This window comes from Xenopus tropicalis, chromosome 4, assembly GCF_000004195.4.
Source record: "Xenopus tropicalis strain Nigerian chromosome 4, UCB_Xtro_10.0, whole genome shotgun sequence".
Taxonomy (NCBI): domain Eukaryota; kingdom Metazoa; phylum Chordata; class Amphibia; order Anura; family Pipidae; genus Xenopus; species Xenopus tropicalis.
In genome coordinates this window covers 11,266,154-11,284,363 of record NC_030680.2, presented here as the reverse complement: position 1 = coordinate 11,284,363, position 18,210 = coordinate 11,266,154, and the positions used below count along the sequence as shown (strand labels likewise).

At 43.0% G+C, this 18,210-nt stretch overlaps 1 protein-coding gene across 1 annotated transcript; it reads right to left on the bottom strand.

Annotated features, from left to right (window-relative positions):
* Window positions 1–1,582: 1,582 nt before the first annotated feature.
* Window positions 1,583–12,266, bottom strand: elf5 (E74 like ETS transcription factor 5). Its single transcript, XM_004913344.4, has 7 exons — window positions 11,803–12,266; window positions 9,704–9,815; window positions 5,127–5,360; window positions 3,779–3,829; window positions 3,299–3,367; window positions 2,670–2,865; window positions 1,583–2,498 (listed from the first exon to the last, which is right to left on the bottom strand). The coding sequence occupies exons 2-7, from the start codon at window positions 9,810–9,812 to the stop codon at window positions 2,414–2,416; spliced, it is 744 nt and encodes a 247-aa protein (XP_004913401.2). The 5' UTR covers window positions 9,813–9,815; window positions 11,803–12,266; the 3' UTR covers window positions 1,583–2,413.
* Between the last annotated feature and the right edge of the window lie 5,944 nt (window positions 12,267–18,210).

Here is an 18,210-nt window from a genome sequence, read left to right as displayed (position 1 = left end):
CCTACTCACCTACCTACCAACCACCCACCTACCTACTCACCTACCTACCCACCCACCCACCTACCTACTTACTTACCTACCTACCAACCACCACTACCCACACCAGACCAGACCAACATTCATTGGCAATATAAAAGAGAAATGGCACAGGAAGAGTTGGTAAGTGCCACACAAAGTGCTCAACCTCTGTAAATCCCTTTTGGGCATCTGGCGCTGAATATTACATAGACCAACCTACGGAGGGTCTGTCCCACACACAGAATGCAAGGAGCCGCACACTGAGGGGCATATTATTATCACCGGTGATGTTGGCTTATACACTATAATAAATATTCCCCTGAATACATTCAAAAACATATACAAACTGACCCCAAATGCAGCAGGGAAGGGGTTAATCGCTAGTCAGACAAACTCTGCATTGTTTTTTTGCCAGTGAATAATTATCATGAGAGGTTAATGATTGGTTAATGATTGTGCCTAAAGCACACAGCGAGGGGCTGGGAGACCAGGGGTCGCTCCATAGCAAATATAGGAAGTAAGAGAGTTGCATGCTGGGAGCTGTCGGGCTTTGCTTTTTGCTATAATTTTTGTTGACTTTCTAGGACAGACCTTGGGCCGGTGCCCTGTGCCCTTGGCTGATAACTACAGGGCAAAAACAGATATTTTTATTCACAAAACAGGCTGTAACGTTCATGGATGGTACCATTCCCTGGCAGGGGGAGAGCTGCCACGTGCCCAACCTTTGCGCTGAACATGGGTTTTCCTGGAAAGACATTAAATAAATACTCTTGGGTGAAACCATGCGCATCCTGGGCTTTTGGCGCAAATGTGCCACCGAGACTGAACCCGGACTCTGCATCTTTATACAGATTTATTGTACAATTGCAAACAATCAAACGCTTTCAAAATATATGTTCACATTCTTTTACTTTTTACAAATATTCATTTACAGGGTGTAAGGGTCGGGGTGGGACATGAGTGCACCCATTTACTTAATACAAGCTGGGTCATTTAAAGGGGATATAAACCCAGCCATGATGCTGCCCCACTGCGCCCCCTAGTTTTGCTATAGAAGCTGCCAAAATACATCATTATAGATGCAAGAAAATTCCCCAATGAGAATTCTACTGATAAAAACTTCATTATAAATGCAGAAGAAGTGACCAATAAGAATGCTGATTCCCAGCACTGTGTCAGGCCCCTTGCTGGTACCTTACATATAGAGATAATGATGGCATTTTCCCCTCATTATATGGCACAGGAATCAGACATGGGGATAAGGGCAGACTTGTTCAGTGCTGGGAAACTGGGTTTAATGCTCCCAACTCCAATTGCAGGAACAGAGAACATGGAGCCGGATTTATACAGATCAGCTGGGATTCTCATTGGGGGTTTGTTTGCATTTTAAAGCAGTCGCTGGCTGTGGGGATTTGGGGGAAAGTTTTATTGTGCAATATTGCTTTAAGAATACAACCCTGATGTTGCTGGACTACAGCTCCCAGCATGCCTCACCCTTCATTGTATGTTACATTATTCTGGGATTTGTAGTCCAGCAACAACTGAGTAAAGTTTGGTTGCCCAGTGCCGTGTAGCAGGGTTTATATCCCCTTTAATGATAATAGAGTTAACCCAGATCTAGTAACCCATAACAACCAATTTGATATTTGTCTCTAAGATCAGTAAATCAGTGGACCTGAGAGGGAACTGCAGTTTATAATTCCCCCATATTGCACTCTGCTTCTTACCTTACCTTGGCTATTTAGATGCGGTTTTGGGAGGATTGTTGGTCCTGACATATTTCGATGCAACCAGAGCGATACCGGCACAGCTTTGGAAGGCTTGCAGGGTGAGTAAAACATGTAAAGGGGACAACCTGCCAATGCTAGCCCCTGATTGGTTGCTATGGGTTATTAGTCCTAATACAACGTTTTCATTTCTACATGAGACCTACCATTCTTACCATTAGGGTTTTATGTGGGATGTTAGTGTATAAAGGGTTTTTTTTCCAAAAGGGATAGCGGAAAGTGAAGAAGGACATCAGATGTGTTGGGTATGAAGGTACCCAGTCTGTACATTCAGGCCAATAATTACAGCGTAGAAATCATGAAGCGGCCATAATTGGGTGCTTTGAAGAACTAGGACACATGGAGAAGCCAGGAATGTTGGGGGAGCAGAACATTTCCAAGGTGAATGTAGTTCCATGCTCCATAATACTCTTGGGAAATGAGTCTGAGTAGCTGCTCCTTGTGAGTTGTCTATCATGTAGAACCTTCTGAAGAGCTCCATCCATGTTCTTCTTCTTCTTTAGGCGTTCCCACTATGGTTTTCTCATTCTCATATCTGCCAGTTCTCATTTGTTGTCTATCCATAGGGTAACGTCTGTTGTTCTGCCTGGCAAACTTCCGTGGATTGTTCACTTCCACCCATGGGCATTCTTCCCAAATTTGTACACCAGCCTCCTGTCTACCCGCTCCAGGATCCCGGTTTTATAGTAGTGCCTGCAAGTAGATAGAGATTTCTATCAGAGTGGAATAATAGCCCCTAGCTAGCAATTTTGTGCCCTGAAGTCCTAATGGACATCTAACCAGGCTTAGTGAAGACCAACTGCTGATTGGTTGCAATGATCACCATATAAAGTTGTGGCATCGCTAGAGAATTATGGGACTCACCTCAGGGCTCGGCTGAGTTTTTCATAGTTCATCCTTTCATTCTTTTTCCTCTTGCCCCACATTTGTGCCAGCGCTTCAGACTTCACCACTCGGAATACCCCTTGTTCTTTATCATCCCACTCCAGGATTCCATCATTGGCATCGGGAGAGAGTAGAAGGTCCCTCATGAATTCCCACAAGTGAGAACTGTGCACAGCTGAGATACAAGCAAACGCAGGTTCAACAACCTTCAGTACCTGTACAGAACCAGTAGGGGCAGTAGGGGCTTTCGTTCCTTGATCTGGTCATGACTTCAACTGCACATCTTGCTTCTGGCTACTGGCACTACCCTGCCTATTATTACCAGGTACAGAGGAGCAAGGCCATAATGGGGGTGTGTGGGTGGTGCGGTTCTAAGTTGGGGGCTTTCACATAGGCAAATATACATAACTTTCTTTGCACCTTTGAACACCTAATTGACATCTACCCACAGTGCTGGAAAGCAAGGGTGGCAAACACCTTTCCATGACCTTATGTACTATTTTCCCTAAAGCCAAACCAATATCTTTTTAAGTGAATAACCCCATAAAAAAGTGCCTGATTTGTTTTGGAGTGCCAATATATATGCCCGTCCTACTTTACATTCTCACCAGGTCTATTGATTGTGGAAGGTCTGTTCCTTTTCACGACTTCTGTTTTAACTTCTAGTTTTTCTTCTTCTGAAATCAAAGAACATTTATCAATGGATTTGTGTCTCCTTCTCTATAAAGAGAACCTGTTGCAGACCTACTCACTTGTAGGGTATCAGCACCTATATATATTGCTCATCTATGTCAGCTCATCCTACCAGCACCGTGTCTGGCCCTCTACTACTATGATGGTCTTTGCAGCAGTATATCAGTATGCCCCTCCAGCAGTGTGTCTACTAACTGTCCCTCCAGCAATATATCTGTCCTTCCAAAAGTATGTTCTACTCATTCGCCCCTCTAGTAATATGCTATGAATATCTCTCTAGACATGTCTATATTCAGTTAGTGTGTCTCTTCACTGTACCTTGCTCCAATTAAAAATGAACTTATGTATAAAGAATGAGATTTGCTGTATTTTTGCACTTTGAAGAATGTACTCACGCTTTGATATTGGTGGACTTCTGTCTTCTGTGTTGGTATGGCAGGGGAAGCCTGCAGGAGAAATAAAGGCAATAAAGGACCTTTCTGAAAAGCATGTCAGGAATGGAAGATTTGTGGGAACATCATTCTGTAGAGAGGTAATGGCTGGGCCACAATTTCCCTACAGTCACTTTGAAATGCAGTGATGGTCACCCTAGCTGTGTGCCTCTCTCAGATTGCAAAATAATGTTCAGTGCATACAATTAATAGAAGTCACAGTTGACTCCCCAGATTTTAGCTGGTGAATCACCCAAGATAACCAACTATGTTCCCTTGGTCACAGGTCATTCCATGGTTCAACAGGGTTGTTCCCTGTGCACCAGCAGGTCTATCATGATCAGGAGACTTCAGTAGACCAGTAGATTTCAGGATTCTTGTAGGACAGTGGACACAAACAGGCCTATTGTTATCTAGCAGTAGATCTCAAATTTCTTATAAGACAATTGGCACCAACAAGCCTATCATAATCTATACCAGTAGATCTCAGGCTTCTTGTAGGACTGTGTACACAAATTGGCCTATGGTTATCTACTAGTGATGAGTGAATTTTTTCACCAGGCATGGATTCGCAGAGAATTTCTGCATTTCACCATTCCGTGAAAATTACCCGCGGGAAAATTTGCTGTGCTTCTAAAAAAGTTGCAGGCGCATCAAAAAAGACATGGGCGACAAAGAAAATGGGTGACAAATGTGTTTTGCGGGTTTTCCGCTGTTTCGTGCATTTTCTTGCCGTTACGCAACTTTTAGGGTGAAGTGAAACAGGACAGATTCGCTCATCACTATTATCTACCAGTAGATCTCAAATGTCTAGTAAGACACTGTGCACAAACAAGTCTATGATGATCTATCAATAATCCTCAAGCTTCTTGTAGGACAGTGGTCACCAAAATCTACCAGTAGATCTGAAGCTTTTTGTAGGGCAGTGGCCACCAACAGGTCTACCGTTATCTACCAGTGGAACTCGGGCTTCTTGTAGGACAGTGTGTACCAACAGGTCTATCGTGATCTACCAGCAGATCTCAAGCTTCTTGTAAGACAGGTCTGTCATTATCTACCAGTAGATCTCAAATCTCTTGTAAAACAGTGTTCACCAACAGGCCTATCATGATCTGTCAGTACATCTAAAGCTTCTGGTCACCAACAGGTCTGCTGTTATCTACCAGTAGATCTCAGGTTCTTGTAGGACAGTAGACACCAACAGATCATAATCTACTAGATTTCTAGCTCTTATTTCAGCAAATAGCTTCATCATATTATATGGTTTAAGTATCTCAGAGATTTTGAAAGGGTTCATAGAGTAGGTACGTACCTTGTGTGCGGATTTCTTGTAGAAGACTGTAAAGATAGTACCCACACAGTCCCGCTGCCTCTGTGAAGTCATCTCTCGTCATATTACAAAGCTGCAGACCGGACACGTTAAAGTGACTAAAGGGAATACAGTTGGCGTCAAGTTTGTAGCTGTCGCAGCAATACTGCAGCCACTCGCAGACATGGTCCTTTGTCCAGTGCTCTGGGAGCAAAGAGGTCCAAAGCTCTGGGACACCTGGAGCAAGAAGAAGGTAATAGGAAGAGTTACCTTATATCTATGCAGTCAGTGGGACCCTTTTAGGCAGAAACTAGAGGCAGAGGTTTGTGTCTGAGGTGCAGTGGTGGAGAGGGTGCTAGGATCCTAACTTCAACCCTGTGCTGAGTTTCATGATCAGGGGCCGAAGGGGTAGGGTTGCCACCTTTGGCCAATGTTCTTACTGGCTTGGGTGGGGGTGCGGTTCCAAAAGGGGGTGAGTCTGTGACATAAGCAGGAGTGGGGCCTGAAGTTGGTGGCCCGCATTCAAGGGGAGATAGGGAGCAAGATGGCTTAAAAAGGGAGCTGGAACAGGGGAGAGGAGGTGGGATGGAGGGCATGTTACCTGCAAATACCGTCCCTGGCTGAACGGGGTGGGGGGAAGGGGCAGATGACAATGGGGGCTTGCCCTGGACCCCTTCCTTGTTGGGCCCAGCTCTGGTCACGTCCAACTAGGGGGATATCTGGGTGGCTCTGAAAAGATGCCCTGCAGAGGAGAACTGGCCTGGGGTAAGAGGTTAGCATTTAGAGTCACTGGGGGTACCTGAAAAATTTTAACCCCCCCAGTGCTTGAGGCTTTCCTATACCTACTGGACCTACATTAGGAGGAGGGTCTATTGTGCCGATAGCTTTGCACCTACAGCAAGGATTAAACATAAGGGTTTGTGGCTTAAATACCAGCTATGGTTAGAAAAGGGGGGCATTATCCTCCTCTTATTATTTATTACTGGTATACATTAAGCTGGCAGTCGTGCACTCTGGGTGCAATTACACCATTCGATTTGCATCAACTTGCACTGCTGATTTGCCTACCTGAACCTGGGAAAGTCCCTGAGCCCGTTTCCTTCTGCTGATTAATAGACGGAAACTTTAATAACAGACTGGTAATTAGAGATGTGCTAATGGGAGGACTGGTTTGTTTAATAGGTATTCCTATGTCTGCAACCCAAATGGGATCGCCTTCGCTCATTTCCATCGTTACAAAGTGGCCATTGCGCTGCCCTCTCACTTGTAAGCTGTTATGGTGGGCTCCATTGAGAAATTAATTGGAGAAAACTGAAATTCTCAATTGAGAAATTAATTGGCCAGCCTAGTTAATATTGTTATAGTGGGTATAATGGAAAGTGACAGTACCAGGATATGCTTTCATACATGAGCAGTGAAGCAAAAGCAAGAGTGGTTACGGTTTGCCTCAGTAGAGACGTTCTTCATGGCACATCGCCATCTAGTGGTCAGAATGCATTGTACTGTTTTTGCAGGAAGAATGCAAAGAACATGGCAGCTCCACCTCATTAGTTCAAATGATAAGAGAGGCTTGTTTTCCTATTAGATGTGAGTAAAAGGCAAATAGATAGCCATGGCCAATCAGTTAAGCATTTGAACCCATGGCTCCTGGGCTTGGGTAGATAAAAATAAAGGTCTTTAGATACAGGGTCACCGGAACATGATTAGGTAGTAGATATGTAATCCAGTGAAGCCGAGACTCATTAGTAGTGATGGACGAAATGTTTAGGCAGGCATGGATTCACAGCGAATTTCACAGCGAATTTCGTTTCTTCATTGGCGGATTGTTTTGCGAAACGGATGAAAAAATTTGTAGCAGAAAAATTCGCCACACGTCCAAAAATTGTCGCCCGCGTCAAAAGAATAGTCAAGTGTCAAAAAAGAATAGTCGCAGGCAACAAAAGAATATAAGTGAGCGACAAAAGAATAGTCGTGTGTCAAAAAAGAATAGCCGCGGGCGACAAAAGAATAGCCGCGAGTGACAAAAGAATATAAGTGAGCGACAAAAGAATAGTCGTGTGTCAAAAAAGAATAGCCGCGGGCGACAAAAGAATAGCCACGAGCGACAAAAGAATAATCGTGTGTAAAAAAAGAATAGTCGCGGGCGACAAAAGAATAGCCGCGAGCGACAAAAGAATAGTCGTGTGTAAAAAAAGAATAGTCGCGGGCGACAAAAGAATAGCCGCGGGCGACAAAAGAATACCCGCGAGCGACAAAAGAATAGTCGTGTTTCAAAAAAGAATAGCTGCGGGTGACAAAAGAATAGCCGCGGGCGACAAAAGAATAGCCGCGGGCGACAAAAGAATAGCCGCGGGCGACAAAAGAATACCCGCGAGCGACAAAAGAATAGTCGTGTGTAAAAAAAGAATAGTCGCGGGCGACAAAAGAATAGCCGCGGGCGACAAAAGAATACCCGCGAGCGACAAAAGAATAGTCGTGTTTCAAAAAAGAATAGCTGCGGGTGACAAAAGAATAGCCGCGGGCGACAAAAGAATAGTCGTGTGTAAAAAAAGAATAGTCGCGGGCGACAAAAGAATAGCCGCGGGCGACAAAAGAATACCCGCGAGCGACAAAAGAATAGTCGTGTTTCAAAAAAGAATAGCTGCGGGTGACAAAAGAATAGCCGCGGGCAACAAAAGAATAGCCGCGGGCGACAAAAGAATAGCCGCGGGCGACAAAAGAATACCCGCGAGCGACAAAAGAATAGTCGCGTTTCAAAAAAGAATAGCTGCGGGTGACAAAAGAATAGCTGCAAGCGACAATTTTTTTTTGACGCGCGACATTTTTGCTGTTTCGCAAAATTTTGGCCGTTTCGCAAATCTTTTGAAAGATTCACAAATTTTTCGGCAAAGCGAAACAGGACAGATTCGCTCATCACTACTCATTAGCTTCTATAGCTGGAGACCATGAGTGTCCATAATAAACATGATAATGTTGGACTCATTAAGATTCCTCATAAAGTTTCCTCCTCCAGACAGGGCCAACCACATGGAGTCACAGGGCCCGCACATTATACAGATTCCCAAGGTGGCTAAATTGACATGAGTCACAGCCAATGGGATCAGCCACGGTGATAAGTCAAGCAGTGCGTGCTAATAAAAACTAATTCCTCTAAATTAATGTAGCTCTTCATCCTCATCAAACGATGGGACACATTCTTACATGGGAACCTCTCTGGTTGGAACAAGATGTGTCGGACCGATCCCACTGGGACAACCAACAAATGGGACATTGCGCTGACCAAGCCTCGAACAGGAGCAGCTACATTCATGGTTTATACAAGGTTGTCCATGGCTCTGACATTACCATGAAGAACCCTTCAGGAAATCCCATCTGCTTGCATTGCAGTAAGTGAAGGTTTCCCTTGAGAGCTTCTTATTCAGGGGGCCCCATTTATTAACCCTTTAGGTATCCAGGGTGATGTGCCCTGCCAACAAGCAGAACGGAGCCCTCGGAGGAAAAAGAAAACTCCATGTCCAAGCATGGTCACACCCTTGATCCAACCGGCAACATCCCATTATTTCAAACCCCGTCCACGATCTGCGGAACCCAACAAGCCACACCCCGTTTGAGACTCATGAATCACACATACGTTTTTTGAAAGTGATCATATAAGTGACTTTGGTTGACTACTTTGCCCTTGTGTTAGCTTCTATGTCCCCAAAAGCAACTATTTGGGGCAGGTCATAAAGCTATACATGCCCATCACCACCTTGGCTTTTCATTAAATTGGGAAAGGGATGGCAGTATCTGTAGTAACATAACAAAAATGTATCATTACAATCCCTATATGCATCTTTTACCTATGCATTGTAGGGCTCTTTGGTCCGACTCAAGTAGGGGTTCTAGAGTTGGCTGCTATGCAGTGTTGGACTGGTCCACCAAGATACAAGAAAAACTCCCCGTGGGCCCAGGTGTCAGTGGGGCCTTCTTGCTCCTGAACATTTGGCCTAGTTTATAGTCATTCCCTATGTCTGAATGGAAAGAAAGAGAAGAAATAGATGAGGGGATAGTTGCTAGCATTGAAAGAAAAAAGACAAGGAGAATAAAGAGGGTTGGGATTAGGGTTATTAGGGTTAGGGTCATTAGGGTTAGAGTTGGGGTTGAGCAAGGAAAGAAGGCAAAATAGTTTGGAGAATGGGTCTATAGTCTACAGGTGGCCATACACCTGGTGAGGTCACCAAGCGAGCGGATCTTCTCCTGATATCCCCACCTGAGCGATATCGGGGAAAATGTAGGCTAATTATATTGGTGGCAATGTGGCAGTCAGTTTGGAGACCGCATTAACGAGTCGATGAGGTCCCCGATCCGACTACATCTTTTAACCTGCCTGATCAATATCTGGCCAATTTCAGGTCAGATATCAATCGGGCATGCCCCTTGTTCCTGCCCCTACACGGGCCGATAAGCTGCTGTATTGGTGATCGGTGATAAGGCTTTCTGGTGGGCCCCTGGTGTTCCAGTCCAACACTGTTGCTATTACCCTATAAAATCAAAACCTCCCCCCCCCGTTGCATGCTGGACAGTGGTGCTTTCCTTACCTGGCGATGGCTCTCTTGGTGCTGGATACAGATCATGGCAGAAATAATCTGCCCAGAAGTGCGGTTCTGAAGTTGGCACGATGGTACCGTGGGCAACAGAATCTAGCATTCCCTGCAACACACAAACAGCACAGACATGATCCTGACGTGGGTTAAAGGGGCAGTTCTCCTACACAAAACGTAGGGGTTTCAAGTAGCAAAATTGTAATCAGTTGGCTGAACTGAACAGCAGGTGGCGCTGTTGCGTTAAGTTCTTTTTATTAGCAGAGTAAAACTGAAAAAATCTTGAAAAATAGAAAAAATATAATGAATGCAGCTCGCAATAAATACACTCATGTGTGATCATCAGAAAAAGCACTCACCAGGAACTCACCAAACAGTTAACTCCGCCCACACTGTATAATTAGTGCAATTAGAGGAATCTCTCTTATCCTGGCATTCCAGAAAGGCCTTTTTCTGCCATATAAAGAAGCTGAGGCTGATATGACTGGCCAATAATTCTACCGACTAAACCCCATAACACATCAAAATTAGTTACATTTTAAAGGGGAACTCCACCCAAAAACAGGTTTGCAACTGTTGCAAGAAAATGTAATTCTAAGCAATTTCCCAACAAACATTTACAATTATATTACCAGTGATTTTATCATTTGTAAATGTAATTGCCATAAAGAGCAGTATCTGTCTGGTTTTTTTTTTGTAATATTCTCTGCACTGCTGGTTCAGACTCCTGAAACAATGTACCAGAAGCAAGTTGATAACTAGCGGTGGTGAGAATAGACTTTGGCTACGCTGTAGGTGGCATAAAGGGTTTAGGGTGAGTTCCCCTTTAATCTGAAGTGGATTAATGGTGCAGTTTGACACAAATTCCATCAGTATTGTGCCCAATTCTAAACGTTGCGCCCCCCCCCCAATAGGTGTGAGCAGTGCCCTAATATAGACGCAACGCCTTTACTGGTGACATGCAGGGGTGTTTTCTTTCATGCCCTTGATTTGTGTGAGATTCAATTGGCACAAAACGAATAGTGTGTGGGCGCAGCCGCATCAAGGGGAAATTAACCACTGGTTAGTAACGCTTCCGTGGAATGGCGCTCTGCCCCTCCATTTTGGAAGGACTGGAACAATACTGTAGGCAAGTCCCATGGGCTCTCCATATAAATCTTTATGGACACAAACGACTGCTTGATTCTAGCATTTGGTGCCCACTCTCTGAAGATGAGACCTACGGTGATGGGGCAATTAAAGAATAAAAAGACTGGAGAGAAGAGAGAGAGGGACGAGATTGAGAGGAGAGAGAGAGTGAGAAGCAAGAAAGAGTGAAGAAAGAAAGAGACAAGAAAGAAAAATAAGAAAGAAAGAGCAAGAAAGAATAGAGAGAGAGAGTAAGAAGCAAGAAAGAGAAAGAGTGAAGAAAAAAAGAGTAGAGAAAAGAAGAAAGAGAGAGCGAGCAGAGAGTGCAAGAGAGAACAGAAAGAGAAAAGAGAGAGAAAAGACATAGAAAGGAGAGAGAATGAGAAGAAAGAAACAGTGAAGAAAGAGAAGATAGAGTGAGCAGAGAGAGAGTAAAAGAGGATAGAGAGAGAGTGAGAAAAAAGAAAGAGAAGATGGAAGAAAGAGAAAAAAAGAGACAGAAAAGAGAGAAATAAAGACTTTAGAAGATGGCAATTAATATAAAAAAAATGACAAACAATTAAAATCCAATAAGAACAAAATGGTACAAACAGAATAAAAAGAGAGAGATGTATAACATAGGGAGAAGGCAGAAGGAGAGAATAAGAGAAGGCCCCTTAAACTTTGGGAATAAGACATTGTTTATGAACATATATCTATGCACATACAAGGGGCCCCTTATACCTAGTGGGTCCTCAAGCAGTTGGCGAAACAGCTTCATCCCTTATTATGCCCCCGGGGGCACAATAAGGACCCCATGTTTTATGGGCCCTATAAGATATGAGGCTTATTTAGTCAATGTTGCCAGCAAACCCCCCCTAATTACAGCTTTAGTCCCATCACTTTCCCGGTCACTTTAGTAGACACCTTCCATCCATGGGGACTCTCCAACCAACTGAGGTGGCCACTAGGCAGAGAAGGATGCTCACCTCACAGATGTATCGGGCCCTAGAGCTGAAGGCAAACACAGCTGTCTCTTCCCCGCTGAAGCCTCTGAATGTCTAATGTGCACACACAGCTGGTTTTACGGTGAGACAGGTTGGGTCGGTTCTGCAACTTGCAACACACACACGCCCTTCTGTTACGGGAGACAAGGACGGGATCTTCTGCCAACTCAAGTTTACGATAAAGTCATGGCTGGACCCCAACATTGCATCATTGGGGTTCCTCGTGCAGTCCGTCTGGAAATGGTAGCCTTACCAACCAGTAACTGAATCATCCGGGCCACCTAGGACCTTCTGCTTCATTCATTTTATCAAACTAAAAGAAGTAGTTAAATGGAGATTGACTGAGAGTGCTCCTTTCCAATAGGTTCTACTGTGGCCCGATTCCTCCCTGGATCACAAGGATCATATGACACCATACCAAGTGCCAAGCTTGTGAGCTGAGTCCTCCCACTGCTCTTCTCCCTCCTAAACCCACCCCTGTGAGGGGGCAAAGCAACGGCTGGATATAAACCCAGCCATGATGCTGCCCCACTGCGCCCCCTAGTTTTGCTATAGAAGTTGCCAAAAAACATAATTATAGATGCAAGAAAATTCACCAATGAGAATTCTACTGATAAATAACCTCATTATAAATGCAGAAGAAGTGACCAATGAGAATGCTGATTCCCAGCACTGTGTCAGGCCCCTTGCTGGTACCTTACATATAGAGATAATGATGGCATTTTCCCCTCATTATATGGCACAGGAATCAGACATGGGGATAAGGGCAGACTTGTTCAGTGCTGGGAAACTGGGTTTAATGCTCCCAACTCCAATTGCAGGAACAGAGAACATGGAGCCGGATTTATACAGATCAGCTGGGATTCTCATTGGGGGATTTCTTTAAAGCAGTCGCTGGCTGTGGGGATTTGGGGAAAGGTTTTATTGTGCAATATTGCTTTAAGAATACAACCCTGATGTTGCTGGACTACAGCTCCCAGCATGCCTCACCCTTCATTATATGTTACATTACTGTGGGATTTGTCAGTGCCTTCAAACCCAGTCCTTCATCTACAGGAGGAATACAGATGTTGCCAGGAGGATTTTGCAATCCATTTCACTTTAGGGGCAATTCCTGAGGAGGAATGTTAGTTAACCTAGGGAAACTACACATCATTTTTTTCAGGACAAGCTGGGCTTTCTAATGTTTTCTATATTTCTGTGTAATTTCACTTCTGCAACAAAATGTAAGGGTCTAAATACCTTCTTCATAGGAAAAAGTGCATCAAGTTCCCCCCTCCCACACTACTCTGCCCCCTCACTTCTTCTCTACCCCCCTACCCCCGACAGCAATGCAGCCCACCCACCAACATGTGCAGTAAAAGAAAGGGGCCCAACAGGATCAGGGTCAACCAGGCTTTTATCCAGTGCCCTGTTGGGGCCAGTCCAACCTTGTACCCCAATTTCCCAGCTTGGGTACCAAGATGGCTGCTGGGAACTAAAGGGGCACCGCTAAAGGTGGGGGCAATGCTGTCAAGCAGCTCTGTAGTTCTACACATGCTATGGGGGGGACAGATAGGTTGCAGCAAGTCTCAGTCAAGTGATTAAAGAGTGAGCACTGCTGCTAAAACTAAAAATTTGCCTGGGAGGCTTTACTTGTCCTTTAAATAAAAATGTATACAACTAAAGTGTTTTACACCATTTTTACTCCAAAAAAGGGCTCTCTCCGCCTCTACTTTTGTGAATTCCCCCCTCAGTCTTGGCTTAAACTTTAATACCCGAAGTATCAGGCTTGGTATTGGACTTTAACTTGGTTGCCCCAACCCCAACATATTATTATACTAAGCCTATGGCACTTCTTTCTTTTTTTTATTTATTTGCATTGGGTAGCTATTCTTCTTGATGACATGCAGGGTCGGACTGGGGTGTGCAGAGCCCACCATGGCTGTGGCCCCGGGGGCCTTCATGCCCCCTCAGGGGACCCTGCCTCAAACCCATCCCCCTCACTGAACTTTGTGTGGAATCCCCATGTCTGATTCCTGTGCCATATAATGAGGGGAAAATGCCATCATTATCTCTATATGTAAGGTACCAGCAAGGGGCCTGACACAGTGCTGGGAATCAGCATTCTCATTGGCCACTTCTTCTGCATCTATAATGAAGTTTTTTTATCAGTAGAATTCTCATTGGTGAATTTTCTTGCATCTATAATTATGTTTTCGGCAACTTCTATAGAAAAACTAGGGGGCGCAGTGGGACAGCATCATGGCTTAAAAATATTCATTCTTGGGGTATAGTTTTCCTTAAAATAAATGCAATAGGATTGCTTTGCCTCTGATAAAGTACTGTTTTATTATTACAGAGGAAAAGGATATAATTGAAAAAAAAACTGAATTATTTGATGAAAATAGAGTCTATGGGAGACACTGTCTATCTCATACCCAAGCTTGTAGGGGAGGTCCAAGGAAGAACTCAGGAGCGCATTGATTGGGCGTCCCGCTGAGGGACTGGTTGTACCTGCAGTCAGTGGGGTTGGTACGGCAGATAGAGAAGGTGGGGTTTTATAGCAAGAAGATGGTGAAATTATACTCGGATTTCTCAGACAGTGACTCACTTGTTGTGTCGCATTAGTGTTTTATATCATGTCCTCATTCATTATAAATGCAGGAGAACTGACCAATGAGAATGCTGATTCCCAGCACTGCGCTGGCATCGAGATAATGATGTCATTTTCCTCTTCATTATATGAAACACCAATAGATTTCCATTGGTTTTTCCTCCTTTTGATTTTTATAGCTTTTTTAACTTGGTCCAATTGTTTTTTTAGTTTTATCAGCACATACCAAATATCTATATGAAATACTCGACCCAGGGCAGTATAACCCAATAAAAACCAGACAAGAGGCCGCACCCATATCAAAATCAATCCAAATCATAGAGAATAATAATGACTTCATTAATAATGCAAAGAACATCAAGAACCAGTCATATCACCCTATTTCTACTTTCACTTTACATAGTTACATAGTTACATAGGGTTGAAAAAAGACCAGAGTCCATCAAGTTCAACCCATCCAAGTAAACCCAGCAAACACAACTTATACTTACCTATTTATATACTCACATACATAAACTATATATACAGGTATAGGACCTGTTATCCAGAATGCTCGGGACCAAGGGTATTCCGGATAAGGGGTCTTTCCGTAATTTGGATCTCCATACCTTAAGTCTACTAAGAAATCAATAAAACATTAATTAAACCCAATAGGATTATTTTACATCCAGTAAGGGGTAATTATATCTTAGTTGGGATCAAGTACAGGTACTGTTTTATTATTACAGAGAAAAGGGAATCATTTAACCATTAAATAAACCCAATAGGGCTGTTCTGCCCCCAATAAGGGGTAATTAAATAAACCCAATAGGGCTGTTCTGCCCCAATAAGGGGTAATTATATCTTAGTTGGGATCAAGTACAGGTACTGTTTTATTATTACAGAGAAAAGGGAATCATTTAACCATTAAATAAACCCAATAGGACTGTTCTGCCCCCAATAAGGGGTAATTATATCTTAGTTGGGATCAAGTACAGGTACTGTTTTATTATTACAGAGAAAAGGGAATCATTTAACCATTAAATAAACCCAATAGGGCTGTTCTGCCCCAATAAGGGGTAATTATATCTTAGTTGGGATCAAGTACAGGTACTGTTTTATTATTACAGAGAAAAGGGAATCATTTAACCATTAAATAAACCCAATAGGGACTGTTCTGCCCCAATAAGGGGTAATTATATCTTAGTTGGGATCAAGTACAGGTACTGTTTTATTATTACAGAGAAAAGGGAATCATTTAACCATTAAATAAACCCAATAGGGCTGTTCTGCCCCAATAAGGGGGTAATTATATCTTAGTTGGGATCAAGTACAGGTACTGTTTTATTATTACAGAGAAAAGGGAATCATTTAACCATTAAATAAACCCAATAGGGCTGTTCTGCCCCCAATAAGGGGTAATTATATCTTAGTTGGGATCAAGTACAGGTACTGTTTTATTATTACAGAGAAAAGGGAATCATTTAACCATTAAATAAACCCAATAGGACTGTTCTGCCCCAATAAGGGGTAATTATATCTTAGTTGGATCAAGTACAGGTACTGTTTTATTATTACAGAGAAAAGGGAATCATTTTAACCATTAAATAAACCCAATAGGGCTGTTCTGCCCCCAATAAGGGGTAATTATATCTTAGTTGGGATCAAGTACAGGTACTGTTTTATTATTACAGAGAAAAGGGAATCATTTAACCATGAAATAAACCCAATAGGGCTGTTCTGCCCCCAATAAGGGGTAATTATATCTTAGTTGGGATCAAGTACAGGCACTGTTTTATTATTACAGAGAAAAAGGAAATCATTTAACCATGAAATAAACCCAATAGGGCTGTTCTGCCCCCAATAAGGGGTAATTATATCTTAGTTGGGATCAAGTACAGGTACTGTTTTATTATTACAGAGAAAAGGGAATCATTTAACCATTAAATAAACCCAATAGGGCTGTTCTGCCCCCAATAAGGGGTAATTATATCTTAGTTGGGATCAAGTACAGGTACTGTTTTATTATTACAGAGAAAAGGGAATCATTTAACCATTAAATAAACCCAATAGGGCTGTTCTGCCCCCAATAAGGGGTAATTATATCTTAGTTGGGATCAAGTACAGGTACTGTTTTATTATTACAGAGAAAAGGGAATCATTTAACCATTAAATAAACCCAATAGGGCTGTTCTGCCCCCAATAAGGGGTAATTATATCTTAGTTGGGATCAAGTACAGGTACTGTTTTATTATTACAGAGAAAAAGGAAATCATTTAACCATGAAATAAACCCAATAGGGCTGTTCTGCCCCCAATAAGGGGTAATTATATCTTAGTTGGGATCAAGTACAGGTACTGTTTTATTATTACAGAGAAAAGGGAATCATTTAACCATTAAATAAACCCAATAGGGCTGCTCTGCCCCCAATAAGGGGTAATTATATCTTAGTTGGGATCAAGTACAGGTACTGTTTTATTATTACAGAGAAAAAGGAAATCAATTTTAAAAATCTGAATTATTTGATTAAAATGGGGTCTATGTGAGACAGGCTTTCTGTAATTCAGAGCTTTCTGGATATCGGGTTTCCAGATAAGGGATCCCATACCTGTACGCAGGGGCCCCCACCCGACGTCCTCCCCTGAGCGCGTAAATTTAACGTGTCAGGGCAGGAGGGAGTGCAGGTAAGGGACGGGTCTGGGCCGCTGGGGCCCACTAGAACCGGGGCCCACCTGGATCCTGGGTAAGGTAGGTACGTGGTGGCTAAATTAGTGGTTTCGAAGAATAATGAGGGTTATGTAATAAAAGACACCAAGTTTGCCCAGGAGCAGTAACCCATAGCAACCAATCAGCAAGTACAATTTACTGGTCACCTGTTTAGCAGCAAACATCTTATTGGTTGCTATGGGTTACTGCTCCTGGGCAAACTTAGTGCCTTTTATTACATATGGGGGGTAAGTGTGTAAAAAAAACTGTATGGCAAGCCTGCCCACCTATACTAACTAAATAGTTTTAATCATTGGCCGTACTTGTTATATATGTAGGAAGTCACATAGTCAGTTGAAGGCCCCTGTGGCTGTGGGTGAGCTTAAAGGACAACTAAAGTCTAAAATTGAAAATCATTAGAAATGCTGTATTTTGTATACTGAACATAGATATAAACATTCTGAACTTACTCCAGAGGGGGCTGCCATCTGGTTACTTTGTTAGACCATCTTTTATAAGATTTGGCTCTTGCACATGCTCAGTTTGCTCTGGGTTGCTGTTGGGAGGCGGAGCTTGAGGAACGTAGTAAGTTATCAAAACAGCACGTCAGGTAATATCTGCCATAGAAGCTGATTAATAATAAGAATCATAATATGCAGACTGCACTGGTTCCTGTGTTGCCCTGTAATGTAATGTGGGTTTTAGAGTTTTTGCATTGTTTAATGAAACATTTCCCAGCTCTCCAGAGCCAGTGGCTGTATTAATATGCAAAATAATCCCCCAATGAGAATCCCAGCTGATCTGTATAAATCCGGCTCCATGTTCTCTGTTCCTGCAATTGGAGTTGGGAGCATTAAACCCAGTTTCCCAGCACTGAACAAGTCTGCCCTTATCCCCATGTCTGATTCCTGTGCCATATAATGAGGGGAAAATGCCATCATTATCTCTATGTAAGATAATATCAAAATGGCTGACATAGTGCTGGGAAACTAATCTCATTGGTCAATTCTCTTGTATATATCATTTTTTCTTCAACCTCTATAGAAAAAAATTAATCCATAAATGATACTGGCCAAATGATCCCATTGGCACAGAGACACAGGTGCATC

Bases quoted from the DNA above. Each gene is read 5' to 3' on its own strand.
- elf5 (XM_004913344.4), bottom strand. From the start codon at position 9,812: ATGCTAGATTCTGTTGCCCACGGTACCATCGTGCCAACTTCAGAACCG. The intron at 2,866-3,298 runs GTGAGAATGTAA...CTTGTATCTCAG, and splicing joins TTCCACAATCAATAGACCTG to CTGTGCACAGTTCTCACTTG. The intron at 2,499-2,669 runs GTGAGTCCCATA...ATCTACTTGCAG, and splicing joins AAACTCAGCCGAGCCCTGAG to GCACTACTATAAAACCGGGA.